The sequence below is a fragment of the Mesocricetus auratus genome, unplaced genomic scaffold (assembly GCF_017639785.1).
Source record: "Mesocricetus auratus isolate SY011 unplaced genomic scaffold, BCM_Maur_2.0 Super-Scaffold_100006, whole genome shotgun sequence".
Classification (NCBI taxonomy): Eukaryota; Metazoa; Chordata; class Mammalia; order Rodentia; family Cricetidae; genus Mesocricetus; species Mesocricetus auratus.
The window spans coordinates 79,364,962-79,390,996 of record NW_024429190.1 but is presented as its reverse complement, the minus strand read 5'-3'; the positions used below and the strand labels follow the sequence as shown (position 1 = coordinate 79,390,996).

General features: G+C 39.5%; 1 protein-coding gene across 3 annotated transcripts in view; it reads left to right on the top strand.

The window, feature by feature from the left end:
- Cfap20dc (CFAP20 domain containing) overlaps positions 1-26,035 on the top strand; it is a 244,874-nt gene that overhangs the window by 106,449 nt on the left and 112,390 nt on the right. The window contains exons 7-8 of one of the 3 annotated variants that reach the window (XM_040747561.1): positions 17,357-17,494; positions 19,964-20,733. In XM_040747561.1, coding sequence (XP_040603495.1) covers positions 17,357-17,494; positions 19,964-19,983 — 158 coding nt within the window. In that variant the 3' untranslated portion in view covers positions 19,984-20,733. Of the gene's footprint in view, positions 1-17,356; positions 17,495-17,942; positions 19,835-19,963; positions 20,734-26,035 lie in introns of those variants that run through there. The other 2 variants (XM_021230835.2, XM_040747560.1) reach the window with 2 other exon arrangements.

The following is a 26,035-nucleotide window of genomic DNA, read 5'->3' as shown; positions in this document are numbered from 1 at the left end:
CTATTAAAAACAATGCTGTTATGAACATAGTTGAACAGATGTCCTTGTTTTATGAATGCGCATCTTTTGGGTATATGCCTAAGAGTGGAATTGCTGGGTCTTGTAGTAGAATGATTCTCATTTTCCTGAGGAACCTACATACTGATTTCCAAAGTGACTCTGCTAGTTGGCACTCCCACCAGCAGTGGAGGAGTGTTCCTGTTTCCACATCCTCTCCAGCATAAAATGTCATTGGTATTTTTAATTTTAGCTATTCTGATAGGAATAAGATGGTATCTCAGAATGGTTTTGATTTGCATTTCCCTGATGACTAAGAATGTTGAGCACTTTCTTATGTGTCTCTCAGCCATTTTAGATTCCTCTATTGAGAATTCTCTATTTAGTTCTTCACCCCACTTTTTTAATTGGATTGTTTGGTGTTTTGGTGATGAACTTCTTGAGTGCATTGTATATTTTGGAAATCAGCTCTCTGTCAGATGTGGGGTTGGTGAAGATCTTTTCCCATTCTGTGGCCTGCCTTTTTGTCTTCTTGACCGTGTCCTTTGCCTTACTGAAGCTTCTCAGTTTCCAGAGGTCCCATTTATTAATTGTCAATCTCAGTATCTGTGCTATTGGTGTTATGTTCAGGAAGCTGTCTCCTTTACCAGTTCATTCAAGGGTACTTCCCACTTTTTCTTCTAAGAGATTCAGTGTGGCTGGATTGATGTTGAGGTCTTTGATCCATTTGGACTTATGTTTTGTGTATGGTGATAGATACGGATCTATCTGCAATTGTCTACACACCAGCATCCAGTTATGCCAGCACCTTTTGTTGAAGATGCTTTTTTTCTATTTATAATTTTAGCTTCTTTGTCAAAAAAAAGGTGTTCATAAGTGTGTGGGTTAAAATCAGGGTTTTCAATTCGATTCTATTGGTCTATCTGTCTATTTTTGTGCCAATACCAAGGTGTTTTCAGGACTATAGCTCTATTATAGAGCCTGAAGTCAAGGGAAAGTTTGACTTTTTCCTTTCCAATTTGTATCCCCTTGATCGCTTTTGTTGTCTTATTGCTCTAGCTAGAACTTCAAGGACAATATTGAAGAGGTATGGAGAGAGTGGACAGCTTTGTCTTATTCCTAATTTTAGATGACAGTGAGCATCCAAGAACCCCATAGTTTTCTTACTATTTTCTTACTCTGAATGAGTTTCATGTAGTAATTTGACAGCAATAATTTCCTATTGAATGTGCTAGAAATGAAAAGTTGACTTCTTCCTCACATTGTTTGTATAAAAACTAGAATGTATGCATTATTCTGAATTTGATTAATATATTATATAGATTAGTCAGGTGCCTACTTCTTACATATGAATGCACAGCCTTGTAACATTGGTTATAAACACCCCAAAATATTGAAAGAATACTAATGCTTTCCTTTCATTTTCACCTGGGATTGTTTTATTTAAAATCAATTCTAGAAGCTGGGAGCAGAGTTGCACATAGATGTCAAAGGTGGTTTTTAGAACTTTGTCTGCAGACTTCAGGCTGTTGTTCCACCTGGATGTGGGTCATGCACACTGTACCATACCTTTCATTTGATAATAAAACATAGCAATGCATACTGACAGTTCCCTGGAGATCACAAGTAGATGAGTGCTCCTGTACATATTATCTACAGCTGAAGATATTGCAAAATGCAAAACCTTCAATAAAATGAAACAACGTGTACAAAAAATTATATGCACTCTGTATGAGGTCATAGTAAATTAACCATAAATTTATTACATGTAATAAATGTAAATGTAAAGAAAAAAGTGACCTAAGCATAGCAAGTAAAATACATTTTTTAATCTCTGATCCTTCTTTAAGCCCCATCAAAATTATGATCCAGAAAATTTTTAAAGGGTACAAATTCACAAGAATGCAGTGTAGGAGACGAAAATCACCTCTATTTTTTTAAGCTGAAGGAAATACTTAGAACAAATATAGCTGAAACCTTTGAGCCTAGAGAGAGGTTAGCCAGAATCTTGAGGAGAGTTTCTGCTTTTATGGGCATCATAGGGTAAGGGTTACAACTAAAGATTGTGAAAGTAACTTTCCTTTAGGCCTGAAACAGGAGAATGCCAGCCTAAAATCCATAGCCAGAAAGTCTGGTAAACAGGGAGGACCCTAAGAGAGATATGCATGGTAACGCAGAGGAGAACAGGATAGAATCTTCTGAGGGGATTGGGAGCATGGGGTGGTGGGGCTGGTGAGGAAGCTGTGAGAAAGAGAGGAGGTGAAGAGGAGGGGAGAGGAAGACATAGGGGAGCAGGAGAGTTGAAAAGGGGGAAAAATAGAGGAGAGAAGGATGAGAGATACCATAATAGAAGGAGCCATTATAGGTTTGAGAAGAGATCTGGTACTAGTGAGATGTTCAGATGCCTATAAGGATGACACCAACTGCCAATCTAACCAATAGTGGAGAGGCCACCTTAAATGCCCTTCTCTATAATGTGATTGAGGACCTCCCTGTGTGCCATCCTAGAGCCTTCATCCAGTAGCAGAGGCAGACACGAACAGCTAAACACTGAACTGAACTCCAGGAACCCAGTTGCAGAGAGGGAGGAGTGATGAGCAAAGGGGATATGACTTGAAGGATGAAACCCACAGAAACAGCTGACCTGAACAGGGGGGGAGCTCACAGACCCCAGACTGATAGCTGAGAGGCTAACATGGGACTGTTTACAGATCCCCTGAATGTGGGTGTCAGTGAGGAGTTTCCATGGAGAAGTCAGGTGTAATTCTGATAGGTTTGCCTTTATATGTTATTTGGCCTTTTTCCTTAGCTGCTTAACATTCTTTCTTTATTCTGTATATTTGGGGTCTTGATTATTATGTATTCTGTTGGTAATGCTTGTATCTGTAGTACCTGACGGTTTGCCCAGCTTTTCTATTTCCAGTCTTTCTTCAGATTGTGGTTTTTTTTATTGTCTCTATTTCAGTTTTCAGCCCTTGCACTGTTTGAATTGTTTCTTGCAATTTTTGGTTTATCTTTTCGTCCATTTGTTGCATTTTATGAATATTTTGGTTTGTTTTTTCTTCCACTGGGATTTTTGCAGCCTCTAAGACATTTGGGGTCTTGGCTGCCAAAATGTCGAAGTATCTGTATGGCCTCTGGGTTTCTGGGCACCTGCTTGATCTCTGGGATTCCTAGGATGGAGTGGCCTTCAGTTCATCAGACATTTTCTGCCAAAGGCTGGGATCAAAAGCCCAGGGGAGCGGGTGCTATTAGGGAGATGTTGGGTGGGCTTTAAAGAGTGTTAGCTGAACATATGTGGTGTCTTGCCTTAGCTCCATGGATCTGGCCCAGCCTCTGGTAAAGCAGGAGTCTTCTGCTGAAGTTATGGGCTGGAGTACAGAGCCCAAGGAAAGGGGTACAGTCTAGGGTTGTTGGGCAGACTTTAAGGAGTGTTAGTGGGCTGTGAACAATGTCTTACTTGGGATCCTTAGGACCAACCTGGCTTTCAGTAAGACAGCCAGAGTTGTGGTCAGGGTATGGAGTTCAGGTGAAGGAGTGCTTTTGTTCCTTGGCTGTGCCATTTTTTTGTTCCCACCATCTGTGAAAGCTCCTCATTCTTCACATCATCACTAGCATTTGCTGTCATTTGTATTCTTTGTGTCATTCTTAGTGGAATGAGATGGAATCTCAGTGTAGTTTTAATGTTTATTTCTCTGGTGACTTAGGTGCAGAAGTTGTGTTGTAGATGTACCCCTGGGTCTGGGAATCCCAAAATATAACATTCTTTGTATTTTGAACCATTCGTGATATTTTATAATTGTCTGCATCTGTGTCAATGAGAACCTTCTTTGATGAAGAGTGAGAAGTTCTTATCTGTGGGCATAAGGGTAAGTATTTGGAATGAAGTTAGAAATGAGGCAGGTTTAGTAAAGTGGTAGATGGAAGTCCCCTAAGATCCAAGAGCTCCCTAGCCTCAAGTAGTTGGGTAGGTTTCTATTATTGGACATGATTGCTCTCCTGTTGAGTGGGCCTTATGTACAATTAGACGTGTTGTTTACAACCAAAGTAATAATACCACTACTGTACCTTTAGGAATATCTTGTCTTGCTATTCGTTATTGTGGGTCATAAGCGTCGTAGGCAGGTAGGACTGTCAGTTCATTCCCTCCTTTTGCTGTTGTGGTACTTTAAAATCTAGTCCTCAGAAAGGAGGCTTCAAGTCCTGTCCTTTGGGGCCTCGATCTGAAGTGCATGGTGCCTTCAGCAACAAGTCTTACCTTCAACCTCAGAGAGGCCATCATGGGCCGTGGTAATAGCCTATATTATTTTGAGAGTCTCGGGTTTTTCCTGCCCAGCACTGGGATATTTGGTAGATATCTATGGCTCTTGGGTATCTTTCAACAATCGCCTTATTGACTTCTCTCTCCTCCCCCCACATAACTTCCCAGTTCCCCTTCATATCACTCTGCCCTACTATTCCTATGTCTAGTGACTCCCTCATAGTACCTTTTTCCTTTAATATTTCTGTAGTCATTCCAGGTTATATACCCTTATCTTAAGATTTAAAACTGGGAAACACAGTTAAAATAGAACATGCAGCATCTGTCTTTCTGGATCTGAATCACCTCACTTAATATCTTTTTTAGTTCCATCAATTGACCTGTAAATATCATGGCTTTCTTTTCATTACAGCTTAATGTGATATATACCACATTTCCATTATTCATTCATCAGTTGAAGGATAGTTAGTTCATTTTCATTTTCTATCTATTGTGAATAGAGTGACAGTGAACATGGCTGAGCAAGTATCTAGTAAATGGATATCAAGGCTTTCGGGCATATGCCAAGGAGTGGCATATAGCTGGTTCATATGGTAGATATATCATTAGTTTTTTGAGAATTGTCCACACTGATTTCTATTACTCTAAACATAGATTTCTCAAAAGTTGAAGTAGAAATGGCTAGAAAACACACACACACACCATCATCTATAGCAATTAGGGAAATTTAATGAAAACAACTCTGAGATTTCATCTTACCGCAGTCAGAATGGCTGTGGTCAACAAAACAATTGTCAACAAATGCTAGAGAAGATAGGGAGAAAGGTGAACTCATATACACCATTGTTGTTTTTCATCCCTTGCCCCACTGCCTTTTCCCAGGCCTCTAATTCACCTTCCCCTCTAAATGCCCCCTTAGTGCCATATATATTATCTTCTCTTTCCTTGCAGGCTCCTTCCATTAAGATCTCTTCTTCCCCTCCTTGCAAGGCCTGTGTTATAATTCCATCACACAAACAAAACATGTATATAAATTTAAATCTAGCTTTTTCATGAGACAAAGCATAGCATTTGTCTTTCTTTACATATTAATTGACTATATTGCATCTGTTCTCCTGAAACTATCATGACTTGTTTTTTTTACATGGAGTTAACTTCCTGTGTGTATAATGTACCAGCTTGCTTGGTTCACCAAACTGTTTACACTCCTCTAAATGATTCAATTTTTAGGTATGATGAGCAGTGAAACACTAAATATAAGTGGACAATCATCTCTATGCTAGAAGTTAGGATCTTTGAGTGTATGACACAAGAGTGAGAGACCTGGGTCATACACCATCCGTTCTAAGTTTAGTTTCTTGAGACATCACCATAATAATTTCTATGGAGACCGCCCCAGTTGACATTCTGAAACATCAGCAGCATTTGAGTGTTCTTCTACAGTATGTCCTTGCCAGCATTTTTGTACTTTATTTTAATTTCATTTTCCTGGTGGCTAAGAACACTGAACACTTTCAAATATCTATTGGCCATTTGTATTTATTCCTTTGAGGGCAGTCTGTTCAGTTCTTCAGCTGGCTTATTAATTGGAAGGTTTTTTTCCTGACACTGATTTTCTCCACATTGGGAAAATGTTGCTCTTGGAAACCTACACTGCATCCCAGTCCTCACACCTACTGTGCCATATTTCTATTTGGGTCTGTGATTTTTTTCTTCATTGACCATTTTTGTATAGTTTCTGTGGTTTCTAAAGCTTTCTATTTTTGTGTACTATGATAAGATATGGGAAATCATTTATTTTTTTGTTCATCTATTCATCATGAAATTTATTCTTCTCATCCTCTCATGATTCAGATTATCTTTCTTCCTTCTCTGTGTATAATACTCCTGTTAAGTACTTTCTGCACTGCTGGCTTGGGGTCCTGAATTGCTTTAGCTTGTGTTTGACCAGCAATATAGGTATTTCTCTGTAAATTTTAAAAGATAGCTTTGCTGGATATAACAATCTTTGTTTACAATTATTTACTCTCAGGACTTAAAATGTATCATTCAATGCTTCCTAGGCTTTTAGGATTGCTGATGATAGATTTTGTATTTGGAAGTTACTATCCATCCAGCAACTCCCAAATACCTAACAACCACTTCCCAAATTACCACACGGAAGCTTATCTTAATTAGAAATGCTCAGCTGGTAGCTCAGGCTTATTCACAACTAGCTCTTACACTTAAATTAACCCATAATTCTTATCTACATTTAGCCATCGTGGCCTGGTACCTTTTCTTAGTACAGCATTCTCACTTGCTTCCTCTGCATATGGCTGACAACTCCTGACTTCTGCCCTTCTCCTTACCATCATTCTTAGTTTGGTCAACTCACCTATACTTCCTGCCTGACTACTAGCCACTCAGCATTTTACTAAACCAATTGGAATGGCATATATTTACAGTGTACAAGAGTATTATTCCATAGTATTTGCTCTATACTTAAAGGGACATTTGCCTTACAACTTATATTATTGTAATTGGCATTCTGTTTTTGATTTCCAGTTGTGATGTGAGGTGGAAAGATTGTTCTCTGGTTATACCCACTTAAATTTATAAACGCCTCATGTGTGGATATCCATTTCTTTCTTGGGTTATGGAAATTTTCTGCTATAATTTTAGTGTCTAAATTAGATTCTTGGGTCAGCTCCTTCCCCATGGATTCTTTTTTTATTTATATTTTTTATTTTTAAATTTAAATTTAAATTAGAAACAAGGTTGCTTCACAAGTCAGTTCCAGGTCCCTCTCCATTTCCCTCCCCTCCTCACATGCCCTCCTCCCCAAACCCCCCCAATATCCCCTCAACCTCCCTGGGGGTGTCCATAGTCTGTCATTTCATCCAGGGCAGGGCCTAGACCCTCCCCCAAGAGTTCAGGGTGAGAGTGCATCCCAAATTGTTGGATGGGAGTCCAAAGTCCGTGTGTATACCCGGGATAAATACTGATCTACTGCCCAAAGCTCAATAGATTACGTAGGCCTCCTCACTGACACCCACATTCAGGGGGTCTTGATCAGTCCCATGCTTGATTCCCAGGCATCAGCCTGGAATTCAAGAGCAAACCCTTGTCAGGTCCGCTGATTCTGGGGATTAAACCAGCCCAGTCTTAATCCCTTTGCTCATCAGTCCTCCCTCTCTGTCACTGGATTTCTTGAGTTCAGCTCAGTGCTTAGCCATGGGAGTGTGCCTCTTTTGCCATCAGCCACTGAATGAAGGTTCTGTTTCCCAGACCCTCTGGCCATAGGATTGTAGGCTGGCACTCCCCAGATCTATGTCTAAAATCCATATATGAGAGAGTACATGCCATGTTTCTCTTTTTGTGACTGGGTTACCTTGCTCAGGATGGTTTCTTCTAGTGTCATCCATTTGCCTGCGAATCTCATGATTCCATTATTTTTTTCTGCTGAATAGTACTCCATTGTGTAGATGTACCACATTTTCTCTATCCACTCTTCGGGTGAGGGACATCTAGGTTGCTTCCAAGTTCTGGCTATTACAAATAATGTTGCTATGAACATAGTGGAACAGACATCCTTGTTGTATGAATGGGCATCTTTTGGAAATATGCCTAAGAGTGGAGTTGCTGGATCTTGTGGTAGGTTTATTCCCATTTTTCTGAGGAACCGCCATACTGATTTCCAAAGTGCCTGAACAAGTTGGCACTCCCACCAGCAATGGAGGAGTGTTCCCCTTTCACCACATCCTCTCCAGCATAAATTGTTGTTGGTGTTTTTGATTTTAGCCATTCTGACAGGAGTGAGATGGTATCTCAGAGTTGTTTTGATTTGCATTTCCCTGATGGCTAATGATGTTGACCACTTTCTCAAGTGCCTCTCAGCCATTTTAGACTCCTCTATTGAAAATTCTCTATTTAGTTCTGCAGACCACTTTTTAATTGGATCCTTTGGTGTTTTGGAGACTTGCTTCTTGAGTTCTTTGTAAATTTTGGAGATCAGCCCTCTGTCAGATGTGGGGTTAGTGAATGTTTTTTCCCATTCTGTGGGCTGCCTTTTTGTCTTGCTGACTGTGTCTGTTGCCTTACAGAAGCTTCCCAGTTTCAGGAGGTCCCATTTATTAATTGTTGATCTCACTGTCTGTGCTACTGGTGTTTTGTTCAGGGAGCTGCCTCCTGTACAAATTCATTCAAGGGTACCACCCACTTTCTCTTCTAAGAGCTTCAGTGTGGCTGCATTTATGTTGAGGGCTTTGATCCATTTGCACTTAAGTTTTGTGCATGGAGATAAACATGGATCGATCCGCATTATTCTACATGCCAACCTCCAATTATGCCAGCACCATTTGTTGAAGATGCTTTCTTTATTCCATTGTATATTTTTAGCTTCTTTGTCAAAGATCAGATGCTCATACATGTGTGGGTTAATATCAGAGTTTTCAATTTGATTCCATTGGTCTACCTGTCTATTTTTGTGCCAATACCTAGCTGTTTTCAGGACTATAGCTCTATAATAGAGCTTGAGGTCAGGGATGGTGATGCCTCCGGACGTTGCCTTGTTGAACAGGGTGTTTTGGCTATCCTGGGTCTTTTGTTTTTCCATACAAAATTGATTATTGTTCTTTCAAGGTCTGTGAAGAATTGTGCTGGGATTTTAATGGGGATTGCATTGAATCTGTAGATTGCTTTTGGCAGGATTGCCATTTTTGCTACATTGATCCTACCTATCCAAGAACATGGGAGATCTTTCCATTTTCTGAGAGTTTCTTTAATTTCTTTCTTTAAAGATTCAAAGTTCTTGCAATACAGGTCTTTCACTTGTTTGGTTAGCGTTACCCCAAGGTATTTTCTGTTGTTTGTGGCAATTGTAAAGGGTGATGTTTCTCTGATTTCTTAAATCTGTATATAGTAGGGCTACTGATTTTCTTGAGTTGATCTTGTAGCCTGCCAATTTGCTGAAGGTGTTAATCAGCTGTAAGAGTTCCCTGGTATAGTTCTTTGGGTCATTTTTGTACACTATCATATCATCTGCAAATAGTGAAAGTTTGACCTCTTCCTTCCCAATTTGTATCCCCTTTGTTCCCTTTTGTTGTCCTTTGGCTCTGGCTAGAACTTCCAATACAATGTTGTAAAGGTATGGAGAGAGTGGACAGCCTTGTCTTGTTCCTGATTTTAGAGGAATTGCGTTGAATTTCTGTCCATTTAGTTTGATGTTGGCTGTTGGTTTGCTGTATATAGATTTTATTATGCTTAGGTATGTTCCTGTAATCCCAAATTTCTCCAAGACCTTTATCATGAAGGGGTGTTGGATTTTGTCAAAGGCTTTTTCAGCATCTAGTGAGATGATCATGTGATTTTTGTTTTTCAGCTTGTTTATATGGTGGATTATATTGATGGATGTTCATACTTTGAACCATCCCTGCATCCCTGGGATGAAACCTACTTGATCGTGGTGAATGATTGTTTTGATGTGTTCTTGGTTCTGATTTGCCAGTATTTTATTGAGTATTTTTGCATCAATATTCATAAGGGATATTGGTCTGAAGTGCTCTTTCATAGTTGTGTCTTTTTGTGACTTGGGTACCAAGGTTATTGAAGCCTCATAGAAAGAGTTTGGCAAAGACCCTTCTGCTTCTATTGCATCGAATACTTTGAGAAGAATTGGTATAAGCTGTTCTTTGAATTTCTGGTAGAATTCTGCACTGAGGCCATCTCGACCTGGGCTTTTTTTTTTTTTTTTTTTTTGGTTGGGAGACTTTTGATGACTGCTTCTATTTCCATAGGTGTTATAGGTCTATTTAAATTGCTTATCTATTCTTGATTTAATTTTGGCAAGTGATATCTATCCAGAAATTGTCCATTGCCTTTAAATTTTCAAATTTTGTAGAGTACAGGTTTTCAAAGTATGACCTGATGATTCTCTGAATTTCCTCAGAATCCGTTGTCATGTCCCCGTTTTCATTTCTGATTTTGTTAATTTGTATGTTCACACACTGTGCCATTTGGTAAGTTTGGAGAAAGCTTTGTCTATGTTGTTGATTTTCTCAAGGAACCAACTCTTCATTGCATTGTTTCTTTGTATTGTTTTCCTAGTTAACACTTTATTGATTTCATCCATCAGTTTCACTATTTTCTGGCATCTAATTCTTCTGGGTGAGTTTGCTTCTTTGTGTTCTAGAGCTTTCAGCTGTGCTGTCAATTCTTTAATGTTACTATTCTCCAGTTTCTTCATGTGAGCACTTAGTGCTATGAACTTTCCTTGTAGCACTGCTTTCAAAGTGTACCATAGGTTTAAGTATGTTGTGTCTCCATTCTCATTGAATTCGAGGAAGTCTTTAATTTCTTTTTTTATTTCTTCTTTGACCCAGGAATGGTGCAATTGTGCATTATTTAATTTCCTTGAGTTTGTAGGGTTTCTGCAATTTGTGTTGTTTTTGAATTCTAATTTTTAGTTATGGTGGTCTGATAAGTTGCATGGAGTTATTCTAATTTTTTCGAAGCTTCTGAGGTTAGATATGTTGCCAAGTATGTGTTCGATTTTTGAGAAGGTTCTATGTGGTGGTGAGAAGAAGGTATATTCTTTTTTATGTGGATGAAATGTTCTATAGATGTCTGTAATTCCCAGTTGGGTCATTACTTCTATTAGACCGTTTGCTTCTTTGTTGAGTTTCGTCTGGTATTCCTGTCTAGTGGTGAGAGTGGTGTGTTGAAATCTCCCACTGTAAGTGTGTGGGGCTTTATATGTGATTTAAGTTTTAGTAATGTTTCTTTTACGAATGTGGATGCCTTTGTATGTGGGGCATAGATGTTCAGGATAGACACTTCATCTTGGTGGATTTCGCCTGTGATGAGTATGTAATGACCTCCTTCATCTCTTTTGATTGATTTTATTTTAAAGTCTAATTTGTTAGACATTAGGAATGCTACCCCTTCTTGTTTCTTGGGTCCATTTGATTGGGAAATCTTTTCTTTAACTCTCAGGTAATGTCTGTCTTTGAGGGTGAGGTGCGTTTCTTGTATGCAGCAGAAGGATGGGTTCTGTCTTTGAATCCATTCTGCTAGCCTGTGTCTTTTTATGGGTGAGTTAAGGCCATTAATGTTGAGGGATATTAATGACCATTGATTGCTCATTCTTCTTTGATTTGGAATGGTTGTTGGTGGGGGAATTATGTGTGGAATTTCACCCCTTTTTTCTTTTGGCTGCTGGTAGATAGGAATTCTCTAATGCCTATGTTTTTCTGGTTGTAGTTAACTTCCTTGGGTGGAGTTTTCATTCCAAACTTTCTGGAGGCCTGGGTTAATGGATACGTATTGCTTGAATCTAGGTTTGTCATGGAGTATCTTGTTTTCTCCATCTATAGTGATTGAGAGCTTTGCCGGGAATAGTAGTCTGGGCTGGCATCCATGGTCTCTTAGTGTTGGCAGAACATCTGTCCAGGACCTTCTGGCTTTCAGAGTTTCCATGGAGAAGTCAGGTGTAATTCTGATAGTTTTGCCTTCATATGTTATGTGGCCTTTTTCCGTAGCTCCTCTTAATATTCTTTCTTTATTCTGTATATTTGGGGTATTGATTATTATGTGGCGAGGGGACTTTTCTTGTGATCCACTCTATTTGGTGTTCTGTAAGCTTCTTGTACCTTCATTGGCATGTCTTTCTTAAGGTTGGGAAAGTTTTCTTCTATGATTTTGTTGAATATGTTTTCTGCCCCTTTGAGGTGGTTTTCTTCACCTTCGTCTTTTCATGGTATCCCATATTTCCTGGATGTTTTGTGTTAAGGATTTGTTGGACTTAAGATTTTCTTTGGTTGATGTATCCATTTCTCCTAGTGTATCTTAACCTGAGATTCTCTCTTCCATGTCTTGTATTCTGTTGGTAATGCTTGTATCGGTAGTACCTGACCGTTTGCCCAGCTTTTCTATTTCCTGCCTTTCTTCAGATTGTGTTTTATTTTTTATTGTCTCTATTTCCGTTTTCAACCCTTGCACTGTTTGCATTGTTTCTTGCAGTTTTTGGTTTATCTTTTCATCCTTCTTTTGCATTTTATGAATGTTTTGGTTCGTTCTTTCTTCCATTTCTTGTATTTTTTGTTTGCTTTTTCTTCCATTTCTTGCAATTTTTGGTTTGCTTTTTCTTCCAGTTCTTGCATTTTTTGGTTTGCGTTTTCTTCCAGTTCTTGTATTTTTTGCTTTGTTTTTTCTTCCATTTCCTGCCTTTTTTGGTTTGTTTCTTCTTCCATTTCTTGCATTTTTTGCTGTTTTTTCTTCCATTTCTTGCATTTTTGCTTTGTTTTTTCTTCCATTTCTTTCCTTTTTTGGTTTGTTTTTTCTTCAATTTCTTGTATTTTTTCATTTGTTTTTTCTTCCATTTCTTGCATTTTGTTGGTTTGTTTTTTCATCCATTTCTTTGAGGTATTTTCCTATATTCTCTTTTAGTGTCTCTGTTGGGGAAGTCCTGTACATTTGTCAATAAAGCACTGTCTGGCCAATAGGGAATCTAGATAGGAGGGACTAGGAATCCAGAAGAACTCTGGGTAGGAGAAAAACAAGAGTCGAGATGTGACGCCATGGGGTAGGAAGCCCTGAAACTTCTCCGGTAAGAGACATACTTAGATTAACAATTATGGGGTAATTACTTAAGTCAGAGCTAGCCAGTAAGAAACAAACAAGGCCAACAGCTTCATAATTAATATAGCCTCCTGTGTGTTTATTTGGGACTGATGCGGCTCTAGAACCAGGCTGGCGGGAATGCTTCTCTCAAAGGAAAAAGCTTCTCTTTACAGGTCTCTATCATTTTCATGAAGGTGGTTTTAAGGTCGTTCTCTTCTGCTTCATTTGCATTGGAATGTCGGAGTCTTGCTGGTGTGGAGTCTCTAGAATCTGGAGGTGTCATATTTGTTTTTTTGTTGCTGAGTGTGTTTTTGTCTCTTTCCCATATCTTCTCCTAGTGGGTGTAGAAAGATCCCCTTACTGGTTAGGGGACCAGAGTTTCCTTTTGGTGGGTTCTAGCAAGTCCAGTAATCTGGATGTCCTTCTATTCCTCCTCCTGGTTCTGGTCCCGTGGGTGGAGAAGAAGACCAGGAATCTGGGGTGCTTAGCTTCCCACCTTGACCCCTGGTCCCTTTGCTGGATCTTCTGGTTTCCTGGTCTCATTGGTGGAAGAGAAGACCTGGAATCTGGGGTGCTTGGCTCCCGCAGGGATTGGAAGCTCTGTGCCATTCCCTGGCAATCCCCAGGCACTGAAATGCAGGCCTGGATTCAGGACCTGTTTTACCTGGTCCTGCCAGAACAGCCCATCCCCTAGTCTCCCTGGATCTGCTGGTTTCCTGGTAGCGTTGGTGGGAGAGAAGACCTGGATTCTGGAGTTCTTGGCTCTTGTGTGGATTGGAAGCTCTGTGCAGTTCCCAGGCAATCCCCAGGCACTGGAACACAGACACAGATACAGGGCCTGTTTTACCTGGTTCTGCTGGAGCAGCTCTTCCCCATGGATTCTTAGGTTTGGTGTCTTGAGCATACCCAAAAGTTCTTAGAAGGTTATTCAGTGCTCTTTTTTTTGAAATTCATGTATGTTTGAACATGTTGCTGCCTCAGCCTTGTTTTGAAATTCTGTATTCTACTAGTTTTTGTTCATGATAAATTTCACTGGGTTTTTTGTTTGCTTGTTTGACTGGGCCTTTCATGTTTATCATTTATACTGGATGTTTTTTAATAATTTTTAATTCAATGCTGAACTTTTACTCATTTTTAAAAATTTCTGTCACAAATGGCTGTTTCACCTCCCTTACTGACTTCCTTTTCTGGGTCCTAAATTTCTTTTCTTCATTTATCCACTCTTTAGTATCCTCTATGTGTCACTGATCCTTTTGAAAATTAGGACTCTGAATTCTTTGTCTGGTACTTCATATATCTAACTATCTTGGGTTTCTGGTATTGGGGAGCTGTGGATTTGTAAAAGTGTCATAGTGACTTGCCTTCTTATATCTGTTGTTGGGCATGTGTGCGTGTGTGTGTGTGTGTGTGTGTGTGTGTATGTGTGTGTGTTATACTTCTGTTGGCATAGATAGGTCCTCCAGTTTTAATTTGTCCCTTTTTCACCCTTTCTGTTTCATCATTTAATTTTATGTCAGTTTTATAGTGAGTTGTCTTGATTTGAGTTTGTGTTCCTCATTACCATTTGAAAGGGAAACACTGCAGAAGGATAGATAATGATTTGACAAAAGCCCTGGGGTTGACTTATAGTAGAAGACACTAGTGTCCCAACATAGCTCAGAGAGAGGCACAGTGATTCATAGTAAGGAAATACAGATTATAGGCTTGGGTAGAGTTGTTTGTTTCATTTTGTTTTGTATTCTATAGATTTTTAGAACTAAAGGTAGTAATAATTAAAAGGGGGAAGGAGCCAGGTATGTGGGCTCACACCTTTTATCCCAGCATTTGGGAGGCAAAGACAGGTTGTTCCAGGCTTTTTCTTTTGTGCTACCAGCCAGCTCCCAAATCGTGACAAGGCAGAATTATCCTTAGTTGTAAATGCTTGGCCTAGCTTAGGCTCATTCTGGCTCTTTTAAGTTACATTAACCCGTTTCTCTATATCTTTTGCATCAAAGATTTTTACCTTCTTATTTTCTTTCTGTATATGTTACCTTCACTGCTTCTCATGTCTGACTGGCTGGCAATTCCTGGCTTCTGGCCTGGGCATCTCCCTCCTTTTCTCCTCTCTTCTGTCATTCATTCCTTCTTCTCCTATGTATTCTGTCTGCCAGCCCCACCTATCCTTTCTCCTGCCTAGTTATTGGCTCTTCAGCTCTTTACTAGCCCAAATAGGTGCCTTAGGCAGACAGGATGTAACAAATGGAACACATCTTTACATAAAGAAACATACATCCTTACATCATTAGACAAATGCCACACAATAAATATAATACACCTTTACACAGTTAAATGTATTACAAATGTAATACATCTTAGCCCATTTATAATAATATTCCATAACCCATCCCTGAGTTCGAGGCCAGCCTGTCCAGGACAGCCAGGACTATACAGAGAAACCGTGTCTTGAAAAAAAACCAGAGTGTGAGGGTAGTGAAGAATAATAAGAGGGAGAAGGTATGGATGGGAACTATAAGAAGAAACAGTAAAGAAAATGTTACAGATTAACTTTAGAACAAGTAAGGATAGTCATGATAGCCTGTTTGGGTGAAATACAAACTAAAACAAAACAACTAAACATTTGAAGTACAGAAAGGTGTCAGAGGAGCTGAAACCCAACAGTTATAAGTACTGTCTCTTCTTACAGCAGAACAGAGTTCAATGCCCAGCACCAAGGTCATTGGTGGCTCACAGGCATTCTGTTCAGGGCATCCAACCTACTGTATACATGTGGTGCACAGTCATACATGCAGCCAATACAACCATGCACATAAAATAGTCTTTCCAAAAGTGTAAATTAAAAAAATAAAATCAGAAGGTACTGTTGTTTTAGGGTAGAGACCCAAAGACCGTACAGCACAACCAGAGTCCAAATTGAGTGAGAGTCTGTAATAAGCTGGCCTGAGCCTGCCTGAAAACACTTCTCACAGAGCAGCCTCCAGTACATTTTACAGGGAGCTTTTAAAGGCAAAGAACACAGAAAAACTGCATCCTGGTTGGCAGTTGCATGGGGCAAGCAAGCAGTTTAACAGAAGCCAAAAACATGTACTTATCCTGATATTTGACTCTGAGATTCCAGAACAGTGTTTGTATCACAGTGGGGATAGAAAAGTGGTAGAAGGGGAGTCAGTTTCAGGCTAAATCAAAGATGCCTCCAGTTAAGACAAGATGAGGAACCTTTGCCCTGTCCCATTATAACATACTCAGTGTTTCTTACCGTGTGATTTCACCCAGTAGCTCTGTTAATAGGGAATGGCTACTAGTCTCAGTAAGGCAAATGACTTAAATCATATACATCCTCCCTGCTCAGAAGATCTTCCGTATAAGACTCTGCAGAAATCACCCCTGTCTGGAACGCATTCCCTGCCTGCTGGCTCCATTCCTGTCCTGCTATGCTAGGGATTATAACTTTCCCGGGGTCTTTCTGTGGCTTGACCTGTGAGGTAGTCTGGATAATTCTCTCCTTCATGTTTAGTTTTGAGCGTATGCTTCCTGGGTGTTCACTTTGCCAGCAGATTCTCACCACTCTCCCATGGTTCTTGCATATGAAAGCTTGCATTTGCTGGCCAGACTGTATAAGGTTCAGTGCATTTTTTGGGTTCTCATGATGTTGCTTGCCTAGGTAGTGACAGGGGTGGTACCTACCTTATCATGCTCAATTTGTGGATAATCTCAGCTCATGTTTCCATGCAACGCTTGTGTGGCTGTCTTCACAGCCAGCACCACTCTGGACTTCTCTCTGCCCTCAGCACATGATCTTGCCACATCACTCATCCTCTCCTGATCACCATTCTCCTGGCATCCATGTTAAGTCAGCACAAGCTGATGACTACTCCTGATGACTTCTATGCAGGGCATCTTGAAGCTCTCTCCTCGGCTTACCTTTTTCTCTGAGTAACTGTCTTTGTTTTCCCACTATTGTTTGTTTGTTTAGCTCTTTCATTCCTAAGTATCATGACTAGTGGGGACTCTTCTCCACAGGTCACAAAAAGGCAGTTTCTTCTTTTTTAAATTTTCCTTCCCATTCTCCTGCTGTCCCCCCTCTACCCAGCCCCCAACCACTCCTCAGAAAGGATAAGGCTTCCATGGGGAGTCAAGAAAGCCTAGCACATCAAGTTGAGGCAGGACCAATTCCCTTTTCCCTACATCAAGGCTGCGTAAGGCATCCCACCATAGGGATAGGTTCTGGAAATCCAGCTGATGCTCCAGGGACAGGTCCTGGGTCCTACTACCAGGGGAAAAGAGGCAATCTCTAGTCTCCCTCTTACTAGAAATTCCATGATCTTTTTTTTTTTACAGGCATCAAGGCCAAAGTTGAGTAAGTTGTTCAAAGCTGTACTGTAAGATGATTTTGCTCTACTTGGTTTTATTATAGAGTTTATTTGGTTATCAGAAATGGCTTACATTTGGAGCATGGATGTTCTTCATTTCATATTGGATATGGTATCCCCTTTTCTACAGATGAACCCACAGATATGATTCCACGAAGCTGTCAACTTACAACTGATGTTCCTCATATCACACAGCTACTAAACATGACAAAAATCTGCCAAACTGAAATAAAATTTGGAGGTCATCGCATACGATCAGCAGAATCAGGTATGCACTGAGGTTCCTATAAGCATATGTGTACCCTTCCCCTATAAGGTGTATTCCTCTAGAGACCTCCCTAAGCCTCATTCTCCCACAGTACTGCCAGCATACAAGGCCAGGGCCTGCAAGCTCAGTTCCCTGGCATCCCAGGCAGACAACTAAAATGAAGAACCTTTTTCACTCCAGCACTATGATTTACTGGGGGAAAGGAGGAGGAAGAGAGAGACATGAAACCATGCCTTTCTGTAGGGTAGTTACCCCTCTACAGAAAATGATTCTTTATTATCCAAGTACAGCAATAAAAGACAGGTAAATCTGTTCTCTGTGAAGGATCTGTAGGGAGTGACAGGACTGCAGCCAACTGGAACTATACTATCAGTTTAAGAAAGGAAACTTGGGTTCAGTAGTGGACAGTGTTGCCCTGCCTGAATACGTGTCATTCATTTTTAAACAGTCTTGAAAGATTTCTTTGAAACCTGTGAACTAAAGAAAATATTCTAAGGCTTCCAGTATTCTACCTCTCTACAGACCTCATACCAGCTGACCGAATCAAAGAAAATGAAATACCTTAATATCAAACCCAATATATGCTCAACTCCCTAGATGTTTGAACCCCGGAAACATTTTAAAGTTTAAACATTTAACAGTACAAAACATGTTTTTCCTGCTGTCTGGACTCTCCCCATAGAGACTCTTAGTTAATTTGGCTGGCCTGATTTGTTTTGTTGGCTTGGTTTTTTGTTTTGTTTTGTTTTTACCTCCTCTGGTTGTTATGTGCAGCTGTATCACTCAGCCTGGGAAGGGATGTGGTTCAAACAACACTCAAATACAGAGAGGATGCTAAAGGATAGTCATTGTGACAGATCATCTGTAGAAGTAGATCCTGGAAGTGTCCTATGCATATCTATATATTTATAATATGTTCTTATAAGAAATTGGTAAGAGATCTGTGAAATACGTTAGAGCAGAAGACTGAGTAAAAGTAAGGAGATAGCAAACTCTTGGACCATTATTCATATGATTTTTGTAAGGAATGGCTTGAGTGATGAAATGTTGTGTTAGAGGTACACTGTGGGAATGTTTCGTGTCCCTCACTAAAGAGACTGAAGGACCTGGGCCAGAAAAAAGCCGTGGCACTGAGAGAAGCTGAGGGGGGAAGTGGCAGATTTGTGGTTTCTCAGATAACATTTATGACCCAGAAAGTGGTCAGAGCTTAAAAGGAGGTCAGATAGGAAGAGGAAAAAAGTAGATATTTGTGATGAAAGTTGAAAGCATGAGCTCTTTATCACCTGTATTTTCTTTGTCAATCTTAATATGCCAGAAGTTACATATCCCTAAAGAACTGGGCCTCCTTTGTCCTTTTTTCAGTACTAAAATAGTATATATGTATATGTACATATACATATATATATATATGTAGGTGCTATGCTATAAACCCTTGATTGCATCACTCCCAAACTCATAGAAAAGCAGAGAGAGGGTATGATGCAAACCTCACCTGCTTCATGATTATGCTCTTTAAGTAGGACTTTCTGCTAGCAATGAGGCAAATAGTGAAAATGTGTGTATTGGTTATATATCTAGACTCAAAGAGAAATAGAAAGATTTTGTGCAAGCCATGTTTGTGAAGGAGCCATGGGAAAACATGAAAGTATGAAAGTAAGATCACTGTCTTTCAGGTGACAGTTTAATCTTAAGATTTGCTGCAGAATGCAGGAAGAGTATTTTCAATAACAAACACTGTATCTGTACCTATGATAATTTTCAATAACAGGAATGACTAAGCTATGTCACATATGATGATGACATGATTACAACTGATTTTTTACCCTCTGTACTTCTAGCTGAATGTTTTATAAACTGCCTTTAAAATAAATACAAGTTAATGTACAGTATCATTGTCATCTTATGTAAAGCTCTCAGAGGTGCTTATACTGAATAAGATTTAGTAAATACTAATTACATCAATGTTATAACTAAACAGAAACATTTCCATAGGCTATATTGAAGCCCAGATTACAGAGGGGGATATTGATATTTCTTTTGTAAATTGTGTAAATGGACTTTTAATGCATAATAATAGTCAATTCAACTTGCATCATGTATACAAAAGATTGTGAGTTGATGAAATCCATAAGCATATTTCTTTTTCTTTGTGCGTTCCAATTATATCCATTGTAACCCATTATGATTCTGCCTCTTAGGTCAGTCTCATTGCTTATGCATGATAGACAAGATGACATGAACATGCATGGTACTATGTGGTTTCTTTCTGCAAATACATTTCAGTAACCAATTTTCATATATGTTAACTTTAAAACTTAGTAAAATTGAATATATTAATAACTTTTGCTCTCTGTTCAAGTGTTTGATTTGAATGATATTTCTGAGGATTATGCCCAAGGGCAGATTTTTAAATGTGGATAGCCAGCAGATGTGTCTTTATTTGAACTACTTGTTTTTGTCTCTTTCTAGGGAGTGAACTCCCACGATGAGATTTGAATTGCATGAGAAAATGACTGTGTGCTCATATAATTGGCTGTGTAGTGCTCATGTAAATTTTGATATTTTATCATGAATGCACATGGTCAGAGATCCCAATGAGACCTCAAGAGAAATAGCTATTTCATACCACCAAAAAAGAAACCTTGGAGTTTTTAACTGTTCTAGACTATTTTATTGAATGCTAAAGAGCTTAGTCAAGAGTATTGAATGGAATTAATAAAATCACTGTTTCTAAGAAGTCAGCCTTTCTAAAAAGCTCCACATTACCACCATTGTGTTTGTCAACTCCCAGTGCACGTTAGCTAATGACTTTAGGACTGTGCAATTGATAATCTACTTTCATTAATGGAACCCCAGTTTAATTGAACCAGAGAATGTGGTCTGACTGTTGAAATGAAGCATTCAGCATTAATGACAAAATACAGTGGCCCACTGAACACAAATCAAAAGTAGTAATTTACTTACAAATTAGAAGGTGGTTTCCCTATTGTCTACCTTTTCACAATAGCCATCTTCCTGGGTTTTCACTTTCTTTCTAAATCAGAGGAAACTGACATCCTACTGTAAACTTGTGAATTAATCCATCTAAAAGACAAAAGAAAGAGGGAGGGAGGAATAGAAATAGGGACAGAGGGAGGTGGGACAGAGGAAAGGAAGCAAGAGAATGAATCAGTGAACTGTCTTTGGCACTGGTGAAATCTGTATTAGATATTTTGTTTAGAATCCTTATTGTGAAAGCAAGATTCAAACCAAAGATCACATTCTACTGTGAAACACAAAAACCTAAAAGGAAAATAAATTAGTATATGCTGTCATAAGAGCCAAGGTACTTAACTGTAATTCATGAATTAATATTGTGAAAATGGCTATATTGCCAAAACAAATCTGAAGATTCCATGCAAACCCTATGAAAGGTCCAGTGACAGTCTTCACATGGATAGAAAAAGAAAATGAATCCTAAATTTTATTATCAAAGCACAACAGAACCCAGATAGCTAAAGCAGCCTTGAGCAAAAAACCAGTGGTAGAGATATCAATATACCTGATTTCAGGCTAGACCATAGAGCATTAGTAACAAAACCAGTGTGGTACTGGCACAAAAGTAGATATATGGACCAACAGAGTAGAATGAAGGACCAAAGAAAAGCCACATAGTTACAGTCACCTGATTTTTTAGAAAGGTATCAAAAACATACAGTGGAGAAATGACAACCTTTTCAACAAATGGTGTGGGAAAAGCTGGAATTCAGATGTAGAAGAATGACTCTAGATCACAGTCTCTCACCTACATAAATCAGGTCAAATGATGAAAGATATTAATATATGATGAGAGACTCTTGAGACTGTTGGTAGGAATATATTTCAAGACAGGCCTATGCAAGGACTTTCTGAACAAAAGACTCAAGTGGCTCAAGGAATAAGACAAGAATCGACAAATGTGATGATAAGAAATTAAAACAAAATAAATAACTGATTGAATTAAGAAATAGCTGGGAATCCAGCATGGGACTGATCAAGACCCCCCTGAATGTGGGTGTCAGTGAGGAGGCCTAGGTACTATATTGAGCCTTGGGTGGTAGATCAGTATTTATCCCGGGTATACAAATGGACTTTGGACTCCCATCCAACAATGAGAGATGCACTCTCACCCTGAACTTTCTGGGGAGGATCTAGGCCCTGCCCTGGATGAAATGACAGACTATGGACACTCCCCATGGAGGGCCTCACCCTCCCTGGGGAAATGAGGGGATATTGGGGGGGGGCTGGTGGGAGGGCATGGGAGGAGGGGAGGGAAACTAGAGGGACCTGGAATTGACATGTGAAGCAACCTTGTTTCTAATTTAAATTTAAATTTAAAAATAAATGATAAAAAAGAAAAGAAATAGCTTACACAGCAGGAGAAAAATCTTTGCTCTGTTACAGAGAGCCCACCAGAGACGACCCCTTAGACACAGTCTATTCCCTACTGAAAGTCTTTATTCCAACCAGCTGGGATTATACTCAGGTATTTGGGAACCAAGTGTAGCCCCAAGCATTTAGCACAAGGGGCTTTTAAAGACAAAATCAAATCAAATCCTGCTATCTTCTTGGAAGCTGCAGTGGGAGGTTTTGCACCATCAGGAAGTTTGACAGAAACCACAATAAATTTGTTGGCGTATCTTAACCTTGGGTTTCTAGAAAAGAGTTGGGTGATGATTTTCCTTGGGATTCTCCATAAAGGAGGTCAAATTTCTCTTTAAACATGAAACAGCCTCAACAAGAATACAAGATGGAAGAAGCTCTGCAATGCCTTGCCCTGGTTCATAGATTAACATCTAAAATGTACAGAGAACTTTAGACACAAGACTAGAGAGACAGTTTCTTAATTTTGTTGGTTAAAGAGATCACATAATGTTTGCTTCCATTGTCTGGTAATTCAAAATAAACTCATCTTTTATATTTGACTTGGAATATCCTCTTTCTCTATCTTCAATAAAAATAAAACAGCCCACCAATCATATTCCTTCATTTAAATTTTTTTTGTCTGAAGGGAATTTAGAATGGAAAGTGGGAGCTAGAAATGCCTACAGAGTTCAGAACGGTCATTGTGCAAACATGAGAACCAAAGTGCAGTTCCTAGCACCCATGAACGAAACCAGGCAACCTGAGCAACCTGTCACCAGAGTCTGAGGGATATGGAAACAGAAGGAACATGATCATAGGTGCATGCTGTCTTCCAGCCCAGGCTCAGGGAGTGACTCTGCCTCACAGGAATAACAAGGAGTGATGGAGGGAGACATTTGGTGCCCTCTTCTGGCCTCCAGTATGTTCATAGACATGTACCTGCACGTCCTCTTACATAGACACAAATAAATACTTCTCAGGATGATATTAATAGGTGCTTCTGAAGTCTTTTATAGCAGTCATACACAGAAAATTAGTTTTCCTATGTATGCACATGTTGAAATGTTAATGATATAAAATATAGCATTAACTACTAAATTTCTCTTAGTCTCTAGATACTTGGGTAGTTATTCTTGAACCAGGCTTTGTGTTCTATCCCCTGTTTCTTTAATTCGAACTTCACAGACATTCCTGCCTTACCCTCCTAACACAGAGATGATCAGAGGCGTGCAGCCCCATTCCTGGCACGTTTCTCCCTTAGGTATTTATTACAGCACAGCTAGAGACAAGCCCCTTGTGTATGGATGGAAAGTGGTTCAGTAAGTATATGCTAGGCTGTTGTGCAGCTGTGCAGAGAGCAGTGTGCTCTGTCTGTGATGGTCTGGAGTGTGACCTCAAAGTTACACAGTATGGTCCCATTGATGGAGTAAAAAACATGGTGATCTAGGTATTACATATACCGAAGTTTAAGTAAGTCTAATGATCTCCTCTGGAAGCAGGAACAAATGCATATAGGGACAGGAGGAAAAGACTGCCTTCTCAAAACACATTTTATTAGAGAATTTTAATTTTTTAACTATCTCAATGATTCGTATTAATGATACCTACTGAACAATTGTAAATCCTTTCTACATTGTGAACCTTAATTTTTTTGAGAATTGATAGAAAATTAAAATTTGGACAAATATGACATAATGGAAGCTGGAATATGGTGACACACTTGGAATCCAAGCACTTAGGAGGCTTAGACAGGTCTTGGTTTGAAGTCAACCATGACTGCATAGCAAGACCCTGTCTTAAAAAGAAAGTATGTGTATGCATATATATAATAGTTAATATAGGTTGAATATATTGAAAAATTATATATAGAGAGAATTAAAAAGAAATTGAAAATTATTGGCAAATTATACAGTGTATTAAATGTTGAGCTACTTTTTATTTGTGGTATAAGGAAATATATAGTTACATATCAGTGTGAATTTTAAACTACTTCTTTTTATTGTTTGTATTTAATACATTTTTAAATGTAAATATAGTCTGATCATTTTCTTCCTCTCCCCCAAGTCCTTCCAGATCCTCCTCTCTTCCCTACCCACCCAATTAAGTTTAAAAAAAAAAACAAACAAAACCCAACACATCCACAACACACCCTTGAAACACACACACACACACACACACACACACACACACACACACACACACACACACACACACAGCCTGTGGCCATGTGGTGGTGGTGCATGCCTTTAATCCCAACACTCAGGAGGCAGGGGAGACAGACAGATCTCTGAGTTTGTGGTCAGTCTAGTCTACAAAGTGAGTTCCAGAACAGCCAGGGCAGTTACACAGAGAAAGCCTATCTCCAAAAATCAAAACAAAACAAAAAAAAAACCAACTATGTAGTCCATTAATATTGGTCAATCTGAACATGAGGTCTGTCCTGGAGGGGTTGATATACCAGTGTCACTCTACTGGAGAAAACTAATTTTTCTCTCTCCTGGCGCAACCATATCTGATGGGGACACCAAAGCCATAAAGCCAGCACAGCTGCTTGACAAAGATCCAGCAAAGCTGAACCACATGTTGGCCACAGTGATACTTTTGGTTTTGATCTCCACATGTTGCATGCTCGGGGGCTTTTAATATTTGCACAACTTGGAGATATTGGATTGATGGAAAATTTCTTATGAATCATATATGCCTTCTCCTAGGAGTACTGCTTCTAAGCTTCCCCAGGACAGAACTGAACATAATCCAGCTTCTAGAGAGATATCCTTATCTACTTGAACGTCTTCCTCATGCCTTGGAGGCTGTGACTCACATAAAGAAGTCAAAGGTCTCTTTATGAGGCTATGAGACACTCTTAAAACATCTGCCACTGTAGTTACTCAGGAACGAGATAATAAAAAAAAGTATATTTAAAAAAGTTTAACAAGATTTGGCGGGCTAGAGCATTTGGTCACAGCTCAGATTTCAAGCCTCTTCCCACTGTACACTCAGGAGATCACTTGGCATATACAGCAACAAAGTTAAATTAGCTGAAGTTACCTCTGCTTCACACAGGGCATTATATTGATGGGCAAAGAATGATGTAGAGAGGTGATAAAGAATGAGGTGTTAACCTCCCTCTTAGAGAAGTTAGCTTGTGCAGGGCCACTGTGGTGTCATATGACCAAGGAGCAAAAGAATGCCAGGATTAAACATATAAATAAATTCTCAAATATATACATTGTAAGCATTCTATTATGCCAGAAACTGAGTAATAACTGCAGCAGCTTTGACTGAGGAATTTCCTTGGGCCTATTGACACTGTAACCATTAAGAGCTAATAATATACTGCTCAGAACATGGCAATCTGCCTGGGCTGACTTGGAGATTTTCCTGTCTAGTGTCCTTGAAGCTAAAAGAGCTGCCTCAAAGTTAGGTTATATGGTTGATGAGGAAAAATGCTTGTAAAAGATAACTCTGTTTTGTCACAGTTTATCAATGATGACCAAAAGATATGCACGAGGAACTGAACTTGTATCTGAGAACAGAAATGATATAACCTATGTTTTAGAGCAAGGTGGATCTATTCCTCTTTTGAGTTCTGTATAAATAAAGAAGCCCTCTGACTGCTAATCAGTCAGGATGTAAGAATCTTCCAATGACTGTGCCTATCTCAGTCCTCCTTCATCTACTCCTGGCGTCTTCTCTGTAACCTGTGGCTGGCTCCTGTGGTGGCATCTTGGTCCACCAATAGATTTGAGGTATCGGCCTTAGGGTGTGGCTTCCTTGTTCAGAGGTGATCCCTTATAAGGAAGAGGAGGGGTCTTGTTCTCTGTGTCTCTGTCTCTGTGTCTCTGTCTTTGTGTCTCTGTCTCTGTCTCTCTCTGTCTCTCTGTCTCTGTCTCTCTCTGTCTCTGTCTCTGTCTCTGTCTCTCTCTCTCTCTCTCCTCTCTCTCTCTTGGGTTGTGGTCAGAGAGTCCTACATGGCAGCATCCTGTAGGGGCAGAAGACCATGGTGGCTATTTACCTTAATTGTGTGAGTGCTCCCACAGTAAATATGTTATTTGTGGACTTCCTCTACCACACCTTCACTTGGCTCCTAATGTGGATCTCAAACCCATGACTCTGAGATTAAGAGTCTCATGCTCTACCAAGTAAGCTAGCTGGGTG